At 55.1% G+C, this 20680-nt stretch overlaps 1 protein-coding gene across 4 annotated transcripts in view; it reads right to left on the bottom strand.

Annotated features, from left to right (window-relative positions):
• Positions 1-2981: 2981 nt before the first annotated feature.
• The window catches only part of Evi5l (ecotropic viral integration site 5 like), a 36045-nt gene continuing 18346 nt past the window's right edge, over positions 2982-20680 (bottom strand). For 3 of the 4 annotated variants that reach the window (XM_070002399.1, XM_070002401.1, XM_070002400.1), the window contains 16 exons: positions 20552-20626; positions 19286-19411; positions 16859-17002; positions 16636-16725; positions 15573-15670; positions 15425-15485; positions 11335-11388; positions 9432-9464; positions 8260-8400; positions 7406-7534; positions 5758-5898; positions 5515-5670; positions 5277-5423; positions 5092-5187; positions 4640-4735; positions 2982-4475 (listed from right to left, as the gene is read on the bottom strand). In XM_070002399.1, the coding sequence (XP_069858500.1) occupies positions 4197-4475; positions 4640-4735; positions 5092-5187; positions 5277-5423; positions 5515-5670; positions 5758-5898; positions 7406-7534; positions 8260-8400; positions 9432-9464; positions 11335-11388; positions 15425-15485; positions 15573-15670; positions 16636-16725; positions 16859-17002; positions 19286-19411; positions 20552-20626 (1866 nt within the window). In that variant the 3' untranslated portion in view covers positions 2982-4196. The remainder of the gene's footprint in view (positions 4476-4639; positions 4736-5091; positions 5188-5276; positions 5424-5514; positions 5671-5757; positions 5899-7405; positions 7535-8259; positions 8401-9431; positions 9465-11334; positions 11389-15424; positions 15486-15572; positions 15671-16635; positions 16726-16858; positions 17003-19285; positions 19412-20551; positions 20627-20680) is intronic. The other variant, XM_070002402.1, reaches the window with a different exon arrangement.

Here is a 20680-nt window from a genome sequence, read left to right as displayed (position 1 = left end):
TCCTTTTCTGCTCCTGTTTACCCAGTGTTCACAGGACAGGCCAGCAGCCTGTCCCCAGGGGCTCTGTAGAAGTGCCCTCCACAGGTGTGGGGGCAGGGTGGCTTGACCTGCTTGGAGCCTGCAGGGAAGAAGTGGCCTCTCCCAATTCCGGGACACCGCATCCTTGATGCATTCCCACCTCCATAGGCACTGTCCTACCTCCTACTGCCCTGACATCCCTGACAGCCTCCTTACCCTGCCGCCAGCCAAGCCACCTTAACCCTGGAGTCCCTCAAGTCCTAGCTCAGACCTTCTTATTCTACTCAGGCCCTATGAAGGAGGTGGTTCCCTAGATCTTTCTTTTCCAAAGAAACTCAAGAATTCCTAACATCAGGAATGAGAGCGGCATCTCCAGATGTGGGAAAGGACAGAAAAGGGACTAGTGTGGGCTTTTCAGTTCTGTTTCTGCCTTTGGACCAATTTCCTTATTTGTTTGTTTGTTTAATTTTTGCCAGCTCTGGGTATTTTCCCTTATGCTTTTTTGGATCAAGGCTAGCATTCTACCACAGCTCCACTTCCAGCGTGTGTGTGTGTGTGTGTGTGTGTGTGTGTGTGTGTGTGTGGTTAATTGGAGATGAGTGTCTTGAATTTGTTTGCCCAGGCTGGTTTCACACCCTGATCCTCAGATCTCAGCTAGATTACGGGCATGAGCCAGCAGGGCCTGGCCTTACCAGTTTTTTTTAAAATTATTATTACTACTACAATTAATGCTAAGGCTTGAATTTAGGATGTGGTACTTGTTCAACTGGTACTCTACCACTTTAATCAAGCTTCCAACATTGCTTTTTTGTTTTGCCAGTCGTGGGGTCTGAACTCTGGGCCTGGGCACTGTCCCTCAGCTCTTCAGCTCAAGGCTAGTGCTCTACCACTTGAGCCAGAGCACTACTGCTTATGTGGTGATAAGGAATCGAACCCAGGGCCTCATGCATGCCAGGTAAGCTCTCTACCACTGAGCCACCTTCCTAGCCCCAACATTGCCTTTTTTTGCCGGTTATTTTCAAAGTGGAATCTCATGGACTTTTCTCCCTGGGCTGGCCTTGAACCATGGCCTTGAACCCAAGTCTTATCCTCACCAGGAGCTGGTAAGGATTCTTGTTAGCACAGAGCCTCCCTCCACCCCCAGTTGTGTGCATCTTCACCCTGAAACACAGTCACACCCCTCTGAGGTCCAAAGAAAAGTGGGGTTCTGTATCAAAGGGACATCAATCGTGGGAAGCCAGATGGGAGTTAGAGGAGGAGGACAGCATACTTCCTCACTCAAATGCGGATTTGTGGCAAATCACAGAGATTTCCTCTCCAGCTGGGCTCTAATGAGGACTAGGCTTCCATGTTCTCAGACTCTAAGCCCAAGGAAAGGGGCTGGCACCTGACATGCTAGTCAGCCCCCACAAAGGGGTACGACAGAAACTCAGTGTAGTGAGCCAGCTGGGATGGGAACAGGAGAGGCACAATGTTGGCTCTCCATGTTAAATCTGGGTATTGGGGGGCGGTGTGTGGTCCCAGGAGCCATCAAGTTGGTGAGCCACTAAGTGGGACCTGGCTGCTCACCAGCAGACACATTGGTATAGAAGGCAGGGACAGCTTACAATCTACCTGGAGCCAATCAAGTTTCTCCCTCTTGTGCCATTCCTGGCTCTGTTCTCCACTCTAGATTCAGCTTCAGCTCCATGGGGGAACCCCACAAAGGACTCTGCCTCTTTGGGAACTCTTCTTCCATGGGAGCCTTCACTCAACTGTTCCCAGGGCCTGACTCAGTTTACTTTGCTGATTGCCTCCTCACTGACTCCCAGTTACGGTCTATTTGATGGTGTTCTCCTCTAAATCCACCACTGCTTTTTGTTTGTTTTGGACATTTTAGACATTTTACTATGTAGCCCAGGCTGGCTCAAGATCCTATTTTAGTCTCCCGAGTGCTGGGATTACAGGAGTGCATCACCACACCCAGCACAAAGCAGGGAATCTTGATTTTTTTTTTTTTTTTGTCATGGGCCTTTGGGTCTGGGCACTGTCCCTGAGCTCTTCAGCTCAAGGTGAATGCTCTACCACTTGAGCCACAGTGCCACCTCTGGTTTTCTGGTGGTTAGTTGGAGATAAGAGTCTCATGGGGGCTGGGAAAGTGGCTCAGTGGTAGAGCACTTGCCTTGCATGCCTGAGGCCCTGGGTTCAATTCCTCAGCACCACATAAGCAAAAAGAAAAAGCTGGAAGTGGCACTGTGGCTCAAGTGGTAGAGTGTTAGCCTTAAGCTGAAGAGCTGAGGGACAGCGCCCAGGCTCAGAGTTCAGGCTCCATGACCGACAAAAAAAAAGTCTCATGGACTTTCCTGCCCAAGCTGGCTTTGAACCACAATTCCCCTATCTCAGCCATCTGAGTAGCTAGGATTATAGGCGTGAGCCACCAGCGCCCCACTAGGAACTCTTGATCTGGAGTAGACACATCAGTGTCTGCTTCTCCTTCTTGGGCATCCAGTCATTTCCTGCAGGAACTTGTGACATAGCTGCCCTTTTTGCTTTTGCCTTTATAGAAGCCTCACACCATATCTTCCAGGAAGCCTTTGATTTTTCTCCACAGTTGCCTATTTGCCATTTAACCTATTAGTGGCAGCTCATCTCCCCTTCCCCAGCCCTAGTGCTTATCTCCATTGTATTCTGGGGACTGCTTGGAATAAGGCGTGAGGCAGCACACCCCAACAGGCCTCTGGGAGTGGGCGCTGGTCTTATGAAGGTGACAGTCCTGCAGGTAGTCTCAGGGGGGGTTACGGGGGGCAATCATACCCTGCGCATGCCTCTATTCACATGACCTAGCTCACCCCTACTGGGAAATATCCTTTCTCCTCCACTGCCTGGCATTCCACCAGACTCTGGGAAGCTCCCCATCTGTTTGTGATATTCTGAAGCCTCTCCCTGACAATCCCCAAGCCTGCCCAATTAGTGCCCCTCATCCATGACTGTAAATACACTTTATTTTCCATCTTTCCCGCCTGGGCAACATGTGGAGTGTGAACAGGCAGTGTGCAAAAATGGTAGTGGGCAGTGTTGGGGGCACATGGGGGCCCCCTCAGGTGCCCGGCCTGGTCCCCAGGCTTTGTAACACTGAAGAGTGAGTGACCGGGAAGAGGGACGGAGGAGGGGTCCCCACCCCAGGAAGCGCCAGGGAGATTGCTTGTGACGCTACTGCTAGTGGAGGCTCCAGGAGCACCGAGAGGGCCAGCACCCCCCCCAGGGCCGCTGAGGCCCCCCGGGGGGGAGGGGAGGTAAAGATCTGAGGGGGGAGGGGTGTCGTTGGACTTTGGCACCGTTCTCAGCTATGACTTGGCAGAGATCACGGGACCACTACAAGGGGGGCCAGAGGAGGCAACTCTGCTGGAAAGTTCCACTCCTGGGGCCTGACCCTGGTCTGAGAGCAGGGCTGGGGACAGAAAGGAAAAGAAGGGAAGTGGATGAAGGCTAAGGATCCCCAAGGAGGGGGCAGCCTTCCATCCTTGACCAAGACAGTGATGGATATCCCAGAGGGAGATGAGGGCCTCTGGGGAGAGGGGTCTCTTCTTCACAGCTTCTCTGCCTGCCCCCCTCCCCAAAGCAGGGAGACACTGCCCAGGCCCAAGCTGGTACCCACTGTCCACTCACAACCCCGGGTGGCCCTGCCCACAGGATGGGGGACTTTGGTTTCTGCCGCAGGGGCCATGATGCCTGCACCAGGCAGGGAAGCCCAGGCTGGCCTGTCCCCTGCAGCCAAGGTGAAAGGTCACTGTGTCCCGAGGGCGTTGTGTGGGTGCTAATGTTCAACTCAGGGATGTCCCTCCTTCCTCAGGCCTCTAGCTCCTGGGCCCTTCCCTGCAGGGCCATCCTTGTCCCGGAGGGAAACCTGCCGGGGAGGAGGAAGCTTCCTGCTCACCTGGGCAGGAATCTCTGCCTCCTGCCCTCAGGTAACTGGCCCAGGTACCCCTTGAACATTCGAAGGAGGGCCGGGAGGGGTACGGACCAAAATGGGTAAACACTGCTGGGGAGGGAGAGCCCCACTGGAGGCCCTGCCCTCGGCGCTGCCTGGCGGGCTCGGCCCTCTACGAGGGGCCACAGCGGCGTGGAGTTCGGCAGGTGACACTGCCCAGGCGATCCACGGTAGCGGCGGCCTCGGGGCTCCCAGCGCACGCGCCCCTGCCTCAGTTGTCCAGGCCCTGGCTGTAGGGTGCGGCCAGCTCATCGGCGTCGCTGTCCGAGCTGCCCTCGCTGTCCTTGGCCGGCCGCTCCAGACGGCGGAAGAAGCGCGCGTCGCGCGGGGACAGCGGGTAGAGCGCGTCCTGCAGCGCCGCGCCCACGCCCACGCCCAGCAGCTCTTCGTCCGACGACGGCAGCGAGTCCTCGTCCAGGTGCCGCGCCAGGCTCAGCCCGTCGAAAGCCAGCGGGTCCTCGAAGGGCGGCGGGCCCTTCAGCAGCCGCACCTGGGGCGGGGGGACCCGGGGCTGGAGGCGGGGCCGACGGGCCCACGCAGGCGTCGTGCCGAGCACCCTCTTCCCTCGCCCTTCTGGCCCCGGCCTCCTTACTGCACCCACGTCGGGCCTGTGACCCCTATCCCCCGCGCCGGCCCAGGACGCCCGGCGCTCACCTCCGCCTTCAGCTCTTCGATCTGGTCCTTCAGCTCGCGGATGTACTGCGACGAATCCGAGTGGTTCAGCTGGCCCTGGATCCGGCCTTCCTCCCTCTAGGGGGCGGCCAGGCGCACCCGCGGTCAGAGCCGGCCGGCCCCGCCCCTCGCTATAACCCCGCCCACCAGGCCCGGCCTCCCTTGGCCCCACCCCACAGACCAAGCCTCATGCCCTCCCTAGACCCGCCTCCGGCCCGCCCGTAGCCATAACCCCGCCCACTCCGACCCCGCCTTCCCTGGATCTGCCCCGCTCCCACGATCCCTCCCACAGACTGCCTCTCGCCATGGCCCCGCCTTCCATGGCCCCGCCCTACCACGCCCCGTCCAGTCCTGACTCTCGCCATGGCCCGCCCCCACCCGCCCTGGCTCCGCCCCTATAACGACCCCGCCCTCACCTCATCCCCTCAGCTCACCTGTATCTCCAGCTCCGCGATGCGCTGCCGCATCTCGGCCACCGCGGCCATGCTGTCCGCCTCCCGGAGCCGTACGGCCATCACCTCCTCCTTGCTCTGGGGGTGCGGGACAGAAGGCGGGTCAAGGGAGGGCCGGAGTCTGGGGCGGGGGTCTCGCGGGGCGGGGGGCTCGGGCAGGGTGGCACCTTGCACTCGGCCTCCGCCTGCTTGCGGCGGCTTTCGCTGAGCTGCGTCTGCAGCCCCTTGTTCTGCGCCGCCAGGTACTGCAGCTTCTCCTGCAGCGCCGCGCGCTCCGCCTCCACGCGGTTCAGCAGGTTGCGGTGGATGTTGTCCTGGAAAGGAGGTCAGAAGGGCGCACAGTGGGGATCGCTGGCCCGGCCGGGGGCTGCCTCCTGGCCCCGCCCTCACGCAGGCGCAGCCCACCTGCGTCTCGAGTTCCACCACGCGCTGCCGAAGCTCGCGGCCCTCGGCCAGGGCCTGCGCCTCGCGCAGACGTACGCTCATCAGCTCGTCCTGCAGCTCGCCCAGGACCAGCTTCCGCGGGGACTCCTTCCAGCGGCCGCCGCGGGACAGATGGGCCTGGAAGGGGAGGGCGGGAGGCCGGCGATCGGTCTCGGGGTCCCTATGCCCCGGGCGTTCTGTCCGCTCTGCCCACCTGGCCCTCACCTGCCAGGTGTCTGAGAGCTCCTGCAGCTGCAGCTTCAGCTCTCGCGCTGAGGCTACGGCCTCGCCTTCCCGCACCTTGAGCGCCTTGAGCTCCTCCTGTAGCCGCGCCACATTGTTCTCGTCGGGCAGCGAGCTGTTCCTCTGCGGGGAAAGACGGGGTCAGGACCCTGGGCAGCCACGCAGTTACATGTCCCCGCTGGCAGGCAGACCGGCCTGATCTTCCCAGCTTCCTTTCTCCAGAAGCGCCGCCTTGGGCAACTCAAGAACAGGGAGGAGGCCCAGGGAAAGGACTTTCCTATATCACCACCCCAGTTAGGGTGTAAAATGGGGTATAGTACCACTACTCACTTAGTGTTGCCTTAAGATATAACACTTTTAAATTGTGGGGATCTTCATAAAATGTTTCTGCTGATAACACTAGCCAGGCATCAGGGACAAGGGCACCTCCCCCCCCCCCCCAGTCCCTGGGAGAGATCCATACCCCTCAGGGTCCATGACCAATCTGGGATCTGCCCCAGCAAGGGCTGAAAAAATGGGTACAGCCTCTGTGCCCCTTCCCTCCCCCCAAGGCCAGGCCAGGCAGCCCCTCTACCTGGGAACAAACAGGATGAAGACCAGCTTTTTTTTTTTTTTTTTTTTTGCCAGTCGTGGGGCTTGAACTCTGGGCCTGGGCGCTGTCCCTCAGCTCTTCAGCTCAAGGCTAGCACTCTACTACTTGAGCCACAGTGCCATTTCTGGCTTTTTCTGCTTATGTGGTGCTGAGGAATCGAACCCAGGGCCTTATGCATGCAAGGCAAGCGCTCTACCACTGAGCCACCTTCCCAGCCCAAGACCAGCTTTTTTTATGTATGCCCTGTCCTGGTGTCACCTGCATCCAAGGTGCCCTGGTGTCTAGGTCGGGTTCTCACTGACCCTGGTTTGGTTCTGGGCAGGGCAGCAGGATTGAAGGGATTGGGGAAATCCAGCTGTTGATGGGGGCTGAGAGGCCTGGAGATCCTCATACAGATGTGGGGGGGTATTTCATAAACAGGGCAGGCTGCTTGGGGTGGGCACATCTCCTGTACTGTAAGGTGTCCTGGGGTAGGCAGGAAAAGGTGGGCTTCAGCTCCTGGAGGGTGTCTCCGTGGGAGTGGGACAGAGACCTTCATATGGGTCTGGGCCTTCCCTTCCCACGTCTTCCCTCCATCCTGGAACTCAAGGCTTGGGGGGAGAGCATCACGGTGTGATAAGGTATCCAGGCTGCTCACTAAGCTGCCACAATACTGTTGTCAGTCTCTGAATATGAGAAATAAAGGTAGGTATGTGTGCCATCTATGGGGTTGTGCTATTCTATATGTAGGTGTGTGTGTGTGTGTGTGTGTGTGTGTGTGTGTGTGTGTGTTCATGCAGCTCCAGGCTTGGGAAGGTCTAGGAGTGAGGGGTCCAACTTCCCATCTCCCCTTGGGTGTAGATAGACAGCAATGCTCAGGAGTCAGGGATGCATCCTGGCTTCCAAAACAGCAGGCAGAGGTAGTCTCCTCTGCAGAAACAGACTAGGGTGGGGACATTGCCCTAGCTACCCTTCCTCCCCTTCTAAAGCTTCCTCAGGACCCCCTTCTCCCCAGGGGCCCCCTAACACCTGCCCATCTACCCTCCTATCCCGCCGCACCTTCTCCATGTCCAGAACTTTGTCCTGCATCTCCCGAAGGGCCCCCAGTGTCTCTGTCTCCCGCAGCCTCGATTGCTCCAGCTCCGTCTCCAAGTGGGCCACAAAGTCCTCAGTGAGACGGGGGTTCTCCTGGGGTGCAGAGGGCTGTGTTGGTTCCCTGCAGGGGGTTGGGGGAGGGCAGCCTCCATCCAGTCTAGGGTGGGAGCAGGCCTTGCCATTCCTCCCTGGAGCCTCTGAGCTGGGAAAGGAGCTCAGACCATGGGGCATCCTGGGTTGGACCCCAATGCTCGGTGCTTAGGCATTCTGGCCCGAGGACAGCAGAACTGGCAGAGCCACTTTCCAGGGAAACTCTAATGAAGGAAAGTCCCTTTAGGGACTTTCCATGTCCTCAGGATGCCCTCTGAGGGACGCCAATGACTGGGTGGTTTTCCAGGATCATTGGGTGTGGAAATGGCCTGACCACATAGGGGGCGTGGCTAGGGGCGTGGCTCCTGCCCCTCCCGCATTTCAAAGCAGAAAACAATGGGGAGAGTTTGCTTTGGGAAGCTTGGCAGAACCTAGGTTGGATAGAGGAGGCTCGGCCTTTGAGATGGGAACCTCATCTGTCTCTAGGTGCCCTGGGTGAGGAGACAGGACATTTCTCTGAGGGGGAGGGTGTTCCCTCCTGCAGAGCTTGGGGGCTAGCTGTCTGGTTCTCATAGGCCTTGGTGCTGAGGTCCAGGGAAATAGTCTGCCTAGGTTCCCTCCTCCAGTTCCAGGGAGGAGAGGGCCCAGATGAAGGTATACGAACCCGGAAAATAAAAGTGGACGGGGCGTGGCGGGGGCGTGGCCTTAGGGGCCCCGCCCACCGGTACCTGCTGCTCCTGCAGCTGCCGAATGGTGCTCTGCGCCTTCTGCAGGTCCTCCGCGGCCGAGCTGCATTGCTGCCGCACCACCGCCAGCTCTCGCTTGATGACGTAGTTCTCCTCCGCCTCCTGCGCCCGTGTCACCTGCCCCTGAGCACAGGGAGGAGGGGAGGGGAGACCGTGACCCTCGGCTTCCATCCCAGGCCCTGCCTTGGGCCACGGCGGGGGGGGAGGGGGAGGGCCCAAAGAGAGTGGAGGAGGGGGAGATGAGAAGGGGGCACAGCCTCCCGAACTCAGAGCCTGGGATGGGGTGCCTCAGCACGGGGGCCTGGAGACAGGCAGGCACAGGACAGCTGGAGGAGCCTGGGAGGACTGGGCCTCGTGAGGCTCTGCCAGGCTTAGCTGGGGAGTGGTGGAGGGGACCCAGGCCAGGCTGTGGACAGCTCCTTCCGCTCCCCAGTTCTGGCTCTTAGCTTGCTGCTCCGGATCCTAAGAAACAGGTCTTCCTCAGAGGGCCAAGGGGCAGCCCAGGCTGGGCCTGCCAAGGGCGGGTGCTGGGGGCAATCAAGGCCTCAGGACTCTGCTGCTCGGAGTTGCCATTGTCACTGGGGCACTGGTCTCCCTGGGGGCCTTCACTTCCCCTCCCCCATTCTATCATCTTTGCCCCCCTCCCTCCCCACCCCCCCACCCCGTCCCCATTCCAGGCTCTGAGCCCATCTGGTGGTGTGCAGAAGCTTCCAGATAAAGCCATTCGAGATGAAGTGGCAGCAGGAGCAGGTGAGTGAGGGGAAGGTTGGCAGGCATGGCAGGGAGTTGCAGAGGAGCAGCGTGAGAGTGGCCAGGAGAGTTCTGTGCGTGAACGTGGATGCCAGGATGTGTGTGTGCAAGCTTTAGCATTAGTGCACACACAAGGCCCCGAAATGGGTATTCTGTCCCTGTGTGTGTAAATTCATGCTTGAACATTCACACACATGCCCCCCCATCCTCTCCACCTCACATGCCTCCGCCCCCTATGGAAGCCCCTGTCTCCCAGGATGTGGGCCCCCTGTTGCCCCCCATGCATGATGCCAGGCCTTCCCTCTCACCCCCAGAATGGCAGCAGCCAGGGAAGAGGCAGTTACTGGCTGTCATGTGCAGGAATCAAGGAAGGAGACTGGAGAGGGAGAAAAAAGCTACAGTACCTGGATTAGCCTATCAGCCAGAGCAGCGCTCTCCTACCCGGCGGGTGGGCGAAGGGGGGTCCCGAGCAACAAGGGGAGGAGGCAGAGCGGAAGGCGCAGGGACAGGAGAGGGGAGAGACAGACAAGAACCACTTGTCACTAACGCGGTGGACTATCTCTAGAAGCAGGGGAGACAGCAGTGAAGACCAGAAACCCAGCAGAGAGAACCCGGAGGAAGATCAAAGCCAGAGCCAGCTCCATCCTGGAGAGGGGTGTGTGTGTGTGTGTGTGTGTGTGTGTGTGTGTGTGTGTGTGTGTGTGTGTGTGTGTGTGTGTGTGTGTGTGTGTGTGTGTGTGTGTGTGTGTGTGTGTGTGTGTGTGTGTGTGTGTGTGTGGTGGCCGTGTTGACATCCTGGAGAGGGTGTGTGTGTGTGTGTGTGTGTGTGTGTGTGTGTGTGTGTGTGTGTGTGTGTGTGTGGTGGCCGTGTTGACAGAGATGGGACCAGCTGGGAGAACTCAGCACCAGAAAATGTCTCTTCATTGTGATCAGAGAAGATTGGGAACTTTTTTTTTGCGTGGCATTTGAACTCAGGGCCTTGTGGCTTGCTAAGACAGGCAGTCTACCATTTGGGCCACTTCCCAGCCCTTTTTTTGCTTCCCATGTTTTTCAAATAGGGTCCCTCATTTATACTGGGATTGGGAGTCTCCTAATTATGCTTTCTAAGTAGCTGAGATGGCTTGGTGGTACTACCGCTCTCAGCTTTTACTGAGATGGGGGGGGGGGGCTGGCCTTGAACCTTGATCCTCTTCATCTTCCTCTCTATCAAGTAGCTGGAATTGCAGGTGTGCGCCACTATGCCTGGCAGGAATTTGTTTTACTTTTGGAGGGAGAACAAAAATGGAGGCTTTAGCCGGGCGCCGGTGGCTCACACATGTAATCCTAGCTACTCAGGAGGCTGAGATCTGAGGATCATGGTTCAAAGCCAGCCTGGGCAGGAAAGTCTGTGAGACTCTTATCTCCAATAAACCGCTAGAAAACCAGAAGTGGCACTGTGGCTCAAGCAGTAGAGCACTGGCCTTGAGCTTAAGAGCACAGGGACAGCGCCCAAGCCCAGAGTTCAAGCCCCACGACCCCCCCCCCAAAAAAATGGAGGCTTTGAGCTGAGTGCCAGTGGCTCCTACTTATAATCCTAGTTACTCAAGAGGCTGAGATCTGAGGATCACAGTTCAAAACTCACCAGGGGAGATAAATCCTTGAAACTCTTATCTCCAACAAGCCAGCAAAGAGCTGGAGCAGAAGTGTGGCTCAAATGGTAGAGTGCCAGCGAGAGTTGGATGCCTGGAGTCAAGCTCTAATACTGGCACCAAAAAAAAAAAAAAAAAAAAGACCAGGGCTTTGAGACAAGGGCACTAAAGTCTTGCCCATGAGAACGAGTTTGGGGTTGGAGGCATGGCTCAGTTGGTAGAGCGTCATTAGCCAGTAAGTGAAAGTGTCAGGTACTGAGTTCAAGTCCTGGTCTTGGACCAAGGAAAAAAAAAAGAGAACAAGTGACAAGAAGTGGAGATCCTGGGCCTGGGGTCATAGTAAACCATCAAAGCCCACCATCATCTTTAACATGTTGCATTCTAACATCAAATGGCAAGGCTGTCCCTCCTCCTCCATCTTCCTTCCTTTCCACAGTGGCTCCCTTCCACCACCCTGGGATCACCATCCACTGAGGAGATAAAAGGTGGAGGAGATCTCCCCAGAGCCCCCAGGGACAAGCAGCCCAAGTCTCAATGGGGACTCAGAGTGGGTGGGGTTCAGCCAGGCTACTCTACCCAGCTGGCTCAGGATGGGATCTTGGCCTCAGCCACCATGGCAGCTGAGTCCTGTGTGAGGCCTGGAGATGCAGCGCCCCCTGCTGGCGACAACGCCGCTCACCTTCTCCAGGGTCTCAATCCGCTGTTTCAGGAGCCTGTTCTCTGTCCGAAGCCTCTATGGAAGGTGAGGGGAAAGAGAGCATATTAGAGTTTACCCCCACTTCTGAAAACACCTTCTGTTCACCTCCCCATCCCCCACTGGGGGTGGAGGCTGGTCCCTTAAGGAGCCTGAGCGCCAACAGGAAGCACTGGGCCAATCTCATGTCCTGTGAAGTAGTGATTTTTGAAGATGGGGCCCATTCCTGCTCAGAAAAAAAAAAAAAATTTTTTTTTTTTACCTGTTTGTGGTAGCCCCGGGGTTTGAACTGAGGGTGGTTTTGTGATTATGTTCTGCTCTGCCACTTGAGCCATATAACTCAGCCTCTGCCTGGCTTATTGATTGGGATGGGGGTTTGCTAACTTCTCCTCTCCCCTCCCCCCCAGGGCTAGCCTCAAACCAGGGTCCTCCCAGTCTCGTGCCTCTCAACTACGTGGAATTATTGACATGTGCCCCTGGGCTTGGTTTACAAAACATTATTTAAAAAATCTCAAACCTTCAGGAAAAAATAATACACTTTCCTTAGTGTGTGGGAATGCATAATTAGCCTAATGCTAACTCAGAAGTCTGGTTTTAACTTGTACTTGGGTCTTTTTTGTTTTTTTTCTTTGCTGGTCCTGGGCTCAGTCTCTGGGCTTGGGCACTGTCCCTGAACTCCTTTTTAGCTCAAGGCTGGTGCTCTACCACTTGAGCCACAAGGCCACTTCTGGCTTTTTCTGTGATTAATTGGTGATAAGAGTCTCCTGGACTTTCCTGCCCGAGCTGGCTTCAAACCGCACTCCTCAGTTCTTAGCCTCCTGAGTAGCTAGGAGTACAGGCCTGAGCCACGAGTGCCCAGTGCTTGGGTCTTTTTGTTTTGTTTTGTTTTGTTTTTAAAGGAAGAGGCCTTTAGGTTTTGGGGAAGTTGCTCTCAGACAGTGCTGTCCCTCCATGCTTTGTTCCCAGCTTCCAAAATGTTTAGAATAAGCTCCTCTCAGAATTCAGGTCCTACATGCTGAACAGGTAAGCTCATGACTATATGTCTGCAACATTTTGCGGGAAGTATCTTCTTTGTTTTTGCCTTTTTTTTTTTCTTTTTTTGAGATAGGTTCTCACTATGTAGTCCAGACTGGACTTAATTCAGGATTCTTCTGCCTCAACCTCCCAAATGCTGGGATTTCAGGCGTCACCACACTGGCTCTTGCCTTTTGCTGTGTGCTGATGGATTGTGGGTAATGTATCTGTTACATGTATGCTGTGTCTAGACACCCCTGCATCCTGGTTATGAAGAAATAGTTTAGATCAGAAGATGAATGTGGGTCACACAAACATTTCCCAGATTGCTTCTGGGGGAGAAATGTTGATGAGAATACCTAGGACATTTCCAATATGCAACTACAGTCAGCAAATAATGGACTTCATGTCAAAGTGGGCAAAACTGAGTCAGAATGGGACAAAGACTTGCTGGAGTACAGCCAGGTCAGAGCTAGATCTAGGTACAAAGTAAGGCTATTTGTCCTCTGGATTGTTCTGCCCTTTCTGGCCTCAACTGGTCCTTTGCACCAAAGAGAGCTATTCTTGGATGAGATGGACAGGTTTGACCAACAAATCCATTTCCTGCTTATTCCAAAGGGAAACAAGAGTAAGAAATGCACAAGGAGTAAGTATATGAAGTTACATACTAATCCTGGATTTTTTTTTTCTGTATATTATGATGCTTTGACACCTCCCTGCTGTGGAACTAGTTAATTCCTAGACAGCAAACTATGGCTTTTTTTTTTAATTTGGTCAGTTGTGGGTGATGTCGTTTTGCTCAAGACTAGTGCTCTATAAGCAAAAGGAGCTCTATGAGCCAAAGTGTCAGTTTTGGTTTTCTGGTGATTCATTGGAGATAAGAGTCTCCTGGATTTTTCTGCCTGGGATGGCTTCGAGCCATGATCCTCAGATCTCAGCCTTCTGAATAGCTAGGATTATAGGTGTGAGCCACCAGCGCCCAGGTCAGGCTATGTTTTTGATGTACAACACAACCAGTACAGAGCCCAACTACCCTTCTTTATCTAATATTCACACACACAACGCCAATATGTCTCTTGCCTAAACCACTCCAGTGCCAGTATTGGAAACTAGAGGATCAGCTAGAGTTGTGGGAATTTTAAATGTCTAGTACAGAGCCCGCCCAAACTTGCCTATACTGCCTCAGTAGTTACTGTGAAAAACACACTAAAGGTTTCGGACCACACTTTCTGTCTGTCCTCATGGGGACAGACAGAATAAATAAATAAATAAAATCTTCTTTCAAAGACAGTGGTCACTCTGTCTTCTTTTCTTCTTTTGTTTGGCCTGGGCTCTGTTCCTGAGCCTCCTTATGCTCAAGGCTAGGACTCTACCACTTCAGCCACAGTACCACTTCCAGCTTTTTCTGAGTAGTTTATTGGAGATAAAACTCTCATGAACTTTCCTGCCCAGGCTGGCTTGGACCCATGATCCTCAGTTCTCAGCCTCCTAAGTAGGAAGGGTGACAGGTGTGAGCCACCTGTGCTTTGTTTTCTGTCTGTCCTCGAGTTGCTTTACCTGACTTAAAATCCCTAGTACATTTTGAAACAGGCTACTGGTGAATGATCCAAAGGCAGGACTCAATGAGAACAGCTCTGGAGAAATGGGGTATGTCTCAAGTTCAAATGGTAGGGGACCTACCTAGCAAGCTTCAAGCTCTTGAGTTCAAACCCTAGTGCTGGGGTGAGGGGGAAGCTTTGGAGCTCTCCAGGCCTTTTCAGGGGAAATTTCCAGACTGGCCTAATGGCATGCTTGCCTATGGCTGGGTCACCAGAATAGGCTCTTAGCAAGAGCACAGTTTGAACAGGTGTATCAGTTAAGCTGCCATTCCTGAGAGAGGGAGATACCCCAAAACCCAGCACAGGGAAATTTCTGAAAACCCAACAAACAGGGGTGAGGACAAGGACACCTTCAGTCCTCTTCAGAAGACCTGGATTCTGACTGGGAATGCGGCTTAGTGGTAGAGTGCTTGCTTCACATGCAGGAAGCCCTGGGTTCCATTTCTCAGTAACACATACACAGAAAAAGCCAAAAGTGGTGCTGTGGTTCAAGTGATAGAGCGCTAGCCTTGAGCAAAAGAAGCTCAGGGACAGCACCCAGGCCCTGAGTCCAAGCCCATGGACTGGGAAAGAAAAAAAAAAAAAAAGACCTGGATTCTAATCTAACTTGGATTCTGATCCTGTAGAACAGGGTGGGGGTGGGGAGGATGATGACAACGTTGATAACAGTAACAACCATGACTTGACCCAGAGGGCCATGAGGCTCATAGAAGTGCATTCATAGTCAAGGGTCACTCAGCTGGTCCCTGACAGAGCTGAGATTTGAACCTTGATCTTTTGCATTTCAGTTTCAGCCACTGTGTGACTCTGTCTCTGATGAGGACACAAGTCGATGTGGGGTGTCCCCTCCTGTCTGTCTGTCCCTTATACTGGACCAGAGACCCAACGAATGCTTGAGCACAGAGGGCACACTCAGGAAACCCCATGGCTCTGGTGGTGCTTCTGGGCCAGACACTGAGGGAGCCAGAGCGGGTGCCCATCCTTTGGCCTATATACCTGGTACCTGACTCCTTGGCTTTCCTGCCCACCAGGCATGTATGTTGTGGCCCAGGCCATTTGCACTGGGCTCCTGGGCCTGGAACATCTTCCCAGGCCTGCCTGGCCCTCCCTTGCACACTTATATCCAGAGCACTCTGCAGAAGCCATGCTATTTTAGTGATTTATTGACAGTCTCCTGGGGGGCACGAGGGTAGAGACCTTGGCTGTCTTGTTTACTGTTGTGTCGCCAGTGCTGAGAATGTGCTGGCTAGGGCAGGCGCTTCTACACCGGCCTGGCAGGTGAAGGAAGGGGCAAGTGGGCAGAAGATCATGGGAGACTGAGGTGGGCTGCCAAGGATGGCCAAGCCCACCATACGGTGGGCAGGGCTGCCCTCTAGTGGCCAGTTCTGGAGTTGGAAGTGGAGCCCTTAAGGGTACCCATCTCTGTCCCCTTCCCTCAGCAACCCCCCAGGCCCTCGGCTCACTTTGATCTCAATCTGCTCCTCCATCTCCTTGCTCTTCATGGCTGCATACTCCTTCTCCAGCCTGCAGAGGGGGCGGGAGAGTTGTGAGGTTGCTGCTTGGCCGCCAGAGCCTTTCCCCCTCCCTGGCACCTCCATGCTGGGCATTTACCTCTTCATCTTCTTGGGGTTGTACTTGACCTGGTAGGCCTTGAGGACCAGCTTATCAGGGCAGCTGTCAAACTGGTGGGGGATCACTCTCTGAAAGTACTGTGGGGACCCGGGTGATCAGAGCCATGCAGGCCTCTGAGCCTCGGTAGTATCTCTCCCCCTCCCTCCCCCCCCCCACACACAAGGGCCTACCTGGCCAATTGTGACTATTCAGTCTGTGTGTGTGGAATGAATGAATGACTGAGGGTGAGAAGCAAGGGTTGGGGAGAAGGAAGGGCCGGCCTTCCTAGGGTGCCTGTGGCCAAGGGCTTCCATGCATGTCTGGAGAAAATCAGGCCTTGGGAGCTTCTGAGGGTGAAGGCTGGGGGGTGTGGGGGCTGAACACAGGGACCCGTCATGCAGGTGCAGCTGAGAGGTAATCTGGAACCCCTGGGATTTCTGCAAAGGGTTAAGGTAACCCTCAGTGGACACTGCTCCTGTCCCCCAGCCCAGCTGGCCCCCCACTGGCAATTGTAGACAATGGATGTCCGTGTTTGGGGAACACAACCGTGGCCTTTGTGTATTCTTCTCTGAAAGTGCCAGCTGGAGGAGGCTGGGAGGGGGCAGGGCCCTCCGTGCCGGGGAAATGGTGGTGAGAAGCGTCTGGTCTCGGGCAAGCCCAGGCTGGTCAGGGAGGCTACCCCAGACAGCTTGCTTGCGCTCCCTTCCTGTGCCCTCTCCTGGCCAGGGAGTGGGGTGACAGCCCATCCAAAGTGTGTGGGCTCAGCCAGAGTTACTCTTGCCAGTAGGCTTTGGGGCCCTGGATTAGTGTAGGGACCTCCCAGGGGCCAGCTGAGCCTGGGCCTTTCTCTGCCCCCCCCCGCCCCCCAGTGCCAGGCTGCTGGGCCTTTGACTAGGGAGGGCAGATCTTAGAGGCCCTCAGGGAAAGCTTTGGGGGGACAGAGCAGAAAGGATCTGAGATGTTCAAAAGGGCTTTCCTCTAGGAATCCAGGCCTTCTGGTCACGTGGGAGGAAGTCCTGCGCCTGGTTGGGGTGGTCCTGCCCCCTCTGCCCTCCTGGCCTACCTGGGACATGCCTTCCATGTCCAGCTGCATCAGCTCGGTCTGGTTCACCTGCAGCAGGGCCAGGCCCACCCGGAACACGATCTCCAGCCCCTGCAAAGGAGGAGGTGGTGGGGCTGTGAGGTTCCCGTCCTGCCTCCATCTCAGGCAGCTCAGGCACCCCCGACCCCAGTCAGTGGGTGGGTGGGTCAGGATCTGTGGTGGGGGCGCCCCACAGAGCCCTCACCTCATACATGAAGATGTCGAAGACACGGGTGGCAACAGGCAGGGGGAAGGTGGTGAGGAACAGCGTGAGGAACCAGGATGAGGCGTACATGGATGTGTGGAAGCTCTGGGAGCGGAAGTGGGTATTCAGGTCCGGAAGTTGCTCCTGTGAGGAGGGAAGTTTAGCAGGGACAGTGAAGGGGAGCTGGCCATACATACCCTAGGGTGTTAGGCCTCAGTGTTCCTGCCTCTAGAGAGCCTTCCCTGATCTGCCCTGGGAAGCTCATGGAGCTCTCTTAGCAGGTACTAAGCCTGGGGGGAGTAGCAACGGTGTTGACACAGGCAGACATAGTGTGATAGTGCTCCATAGGCAGGTACTGGCCTGACTGCTCCAGTTGCAGCCACTCATAGGGTTTTTTTTTTTCTTTCCTTTTTTGTTAGTTCTGGGGCTTGAACTCAGGGCCTAGGTGCTATCCCTAGTTCTTCCACTCAAGACTAGTGCTTTACCACTTTAAGCCTCAGAGCCATTTCTGGTTTTCTGGTGGTGAATTGGAGATAAGAGTCTTATGGCCGGGTGCTGGTAGCTCACGCCTGTAATCCTAGCTACTCAGGAGGCTGAGATCTGAGGATCGCGGTTCAAAGCCAGCCTGGGCAGGAGAGACCATGAGACTCCTATCTCCAATAAACCACCAGAAAACCGGAAGTGGCGCTGTAGCTCAAGTGGTAGAGCGCTTGCCTTGAGCTGAAGAGCTGAGGGACAGCGCCCAGGCCCAGAGTTCAAGCCCCACAGCCGACCAAAAAAAAAAAAAAAAAAAAAGAGTCTTATGGACTTTTCTGCCTAGGCTGGCTTTGAACTACTATCCTCAGACCTCAGCCTCCTGAGTATCTACAATTACAGGCATGAGCCACTGGTGCCCAGCTCATGGGACTTTCTGGGTTTTTTGTTTTGTTCATGTAGGGCTTGAACTCAGGGCCTAGGTGCTCTCCTTGAGCCTCTTTGTGCTCAAGGCTAGAGCTCTACCATTTGAGCCACAGCACCACTTCCAGTTTTGAGTGGTTAATTAGAGATAAAAGTCTCACAGAGACTTCTCTGTCCATGCTGGCTTTGAACTGTGATCCTCAGATCTCAGCCTCCTGAGTAGCTAGGATTACAAGCGTGAGCCACTGGACCCTGGCTCATGGAGTGTTGTTTCTTCCTTCTTCCTTCCTTTCTTCCTCTTCTTCTTCCTCTTCCTCTTCCTCTTCTTCTTCTTCTTCTTCTTCTTCTTCTTCTTCTTCTTCTTCTTCTTCTTCTTCTTCTTCTTCTTCTTCTTCTTCTTCTTCTTCTTCCTTCTTCTTTCTTCTTCTTTCTTCTTCTTCTTGTCGGTTGTAGGGCCTGAACACTGAGCTTGGGCTCTGTCCCTGAGCTCTTTAGCTCAAGGCTAGCACTCTACCACTTGACCTATGGCACCACTTCTGTTTTTTTTCTGTGTATGTGGTGCTGAGGAATTGAACCCAGGGCCTCGTGCATGCTAGGCAAGCACTCTACCACTGAGCCACCTTCCCAGCCCTCATGGAGCTTTCTTGATCACCCCAAAGAGAAGCTTCTGGAATTTGCAGTGGTGGTGGGGCATTAGGTTACCCACAAGACCACCACCAAGAAGGCCTACTGGCCTGTGGTCAGAGTCTGTCACAGTTCACTCTGTGATGGGTGACTTGTCAACTGCTGGGCCCTACTAGATTTCCCAGTATAAAGCTCTGTGCCCAGCAGTGCTGGGGTTGGGGGGTGGGGTGGGGAAGGGCAGAATCCTGTTGGATGGGCTTCAACTTCAGACTGCTGGAAAAAGGCACTGCTGGAGAAACTGAGGCTGGAGGTACTAGGTACCTTGAGCTTCTTCCTAGAGTCTGGAACTCTCTATGTCCTGGGTTCACATATCAACCTGGGCCTTGGCACCTCCCCCTCCCCGCCCCCCTCCTCTGGCCACATAGCAACACTGTCCTTTTGGGGTCCAAAAGAGGGGTGCTCATTGATCCACGGCTCCTTTGCTATAGGCTTCTGCAGCAGGTTCTGTGTGTGTGTGTGTGTGTGTGTGTGTAGAACAGGAACACCATAGCTCTGTCTGCCAGCCTGGCGGGGGCTGTTATTTATAAACAGAGCCCGTCTGAGGCTCCCTCGTAATCAGCAGTGGCAGGCAGACAACACTCTCCCTCCCTCCACGACACCCAGAACACACAGGAAAGGGTAGGAGGGGGTGTCTGATGGTGCCAGCCCCGCCCCCTCCTTCTCCATCTTGATGGCCCAGAACCCTCCCAATCTTCCCCCCCCTCCACCTCCTGATGGGAATGGGGCAGGAGTCCCCTTTCTGGTTGGTGACTTCCAGGTGTGATTTCTCAGGCTTGGGCTTTTCATTCCAAGAGATTCCTGGGGACACTAGGGTAGTTCCCCCCCAATCCCCACCCCCCCCCTCACCTGCAGCATGTATTCAAACTGGTAGATACAGAGCCCCAGCTCAGCCATGCTGGGCTTAAAGAGCTCCCGCAGCCGGTACTCCTGCATCAGCCGTACGAACACACAGAAGGCTTCCTCCTCGGGCATCTGGGGGTGGGGGGGGTGGGGGGGGACAGGTGGGCAGAAGCTCTGAGTATGGCAGGGGGAATTGAGGGGACAGCTATGATAGTGGCTTTTGGAAGGGTCTCGGTGCGCATGCCCCATTTATGTTCTGCTTGTATTGATTGGACCCAGACTGTAGCTGACCACCTGGACAAGCCACCAGTCAGGCTGATGGAATTTCACCTGAGGTGACATTCACCTGCTGAGGGTCACCAGAAGGAAACAATGGAGCTGGGGCCTGAATCCAGCTCTGCCACCACACCTCCTGCTGTCTCTCTTTCTCCTCATTCTAGTAGGACATCTGTGGCTCAGGCCTGTAATCTAGCTACTCAGGAGGCTGAGATCTGTAGGGCCATGGTTTGAAGCCATCATGAGAAGAAAAATCTGTGAGACTTTATCTCCCAAATAACCAGCAAAAAACTGGGCTGCAGGCATGGCTGAAGTGGTAGAACGCCAGCTGTGCAAGCAACCCAAAGAAATATGGGGCCTTCAGTTCAAACGTTGGGACCAACCTAAACAAAACAACAACAACAACAAAAACCCCCAAACGCTGGTGGCTCATGCTTGTATTGTTAGTTACTCAGGAGGCTGGGCTCTGAGTTTGAAGCCAGCCTGGGCAGAAAACTCCCCATGAGACTCTTATCTCCAAGTGACTACCAGAAAGAAACTAGAAGTGGAGCTGTGGCTCAAAGTGGTAAAACACTAGCCTTGAGCAAAAGAGCTCTGGGACAGCGCCTAGTCCCTGAGTTCAAGCCCTGTGACTGACCAAAAAACCCAAACCAAACCAAAAGTGTGTGTGTGTGTGTGTGTGTGTGTGTGTGTGTGTGTGTGTGTGTGTGTGTGTGTGTGTGTGTGTGTGTGTGTGTGTGTGTCCTAAGCCTTTTTTTTTTTCTGGAGTAAACTCCCAGGCCCCCAGAATGCTGAGGTCTCCCATGTCCCTGGATGGTGGAAAGAACCAGCACAGGTGCCTAGTTCTCTCATGGTATATGTGTAGGGGTGGGGGGGACAAAGGGGGGTGGGGCTTGGCCTGTGTACTGTCAGAGGACACTGGATGGAGGAGGAGGGGCACTCTGTTAGTGTCCACTTCCTGGGGGGGGAGAGGGGGGCTGAGCCTGGGCCACTTACCTGCATGAGGAGCAGGCCCACGATGAAGGCACTACCCTGGCAGTAGCCCACCTCTCGGTCTACCAGGGAATATGCCTGCAAGGAAACCATGGGCATGGGGCCGTGAGTGCAGATTCCCATAGGCCCCCG

This window comes from Dipodomys merriami, unplaced genomic scaffold (assembly GCF_024711535.1).
Source record: "Dipodomys merriami isolate MVZ:Mamm:240054 unplaced genomic scaffold, mDipMer1.0.p SCAF_6, whole genome shotgun sequence".
NCBI classification, from domain to species: domain Eukaryota; kingdom Metazoa; phylum Chordata; class Mammalia; order Rodentia; family Heteromyidae; genus Dipodomys; species Dipodomys merriami.
The sequence above is the reverse complement of the archived record's forward strand: the minus strand, read 5'-3'. Positions and strand labels throughout refer to the sequence as shown.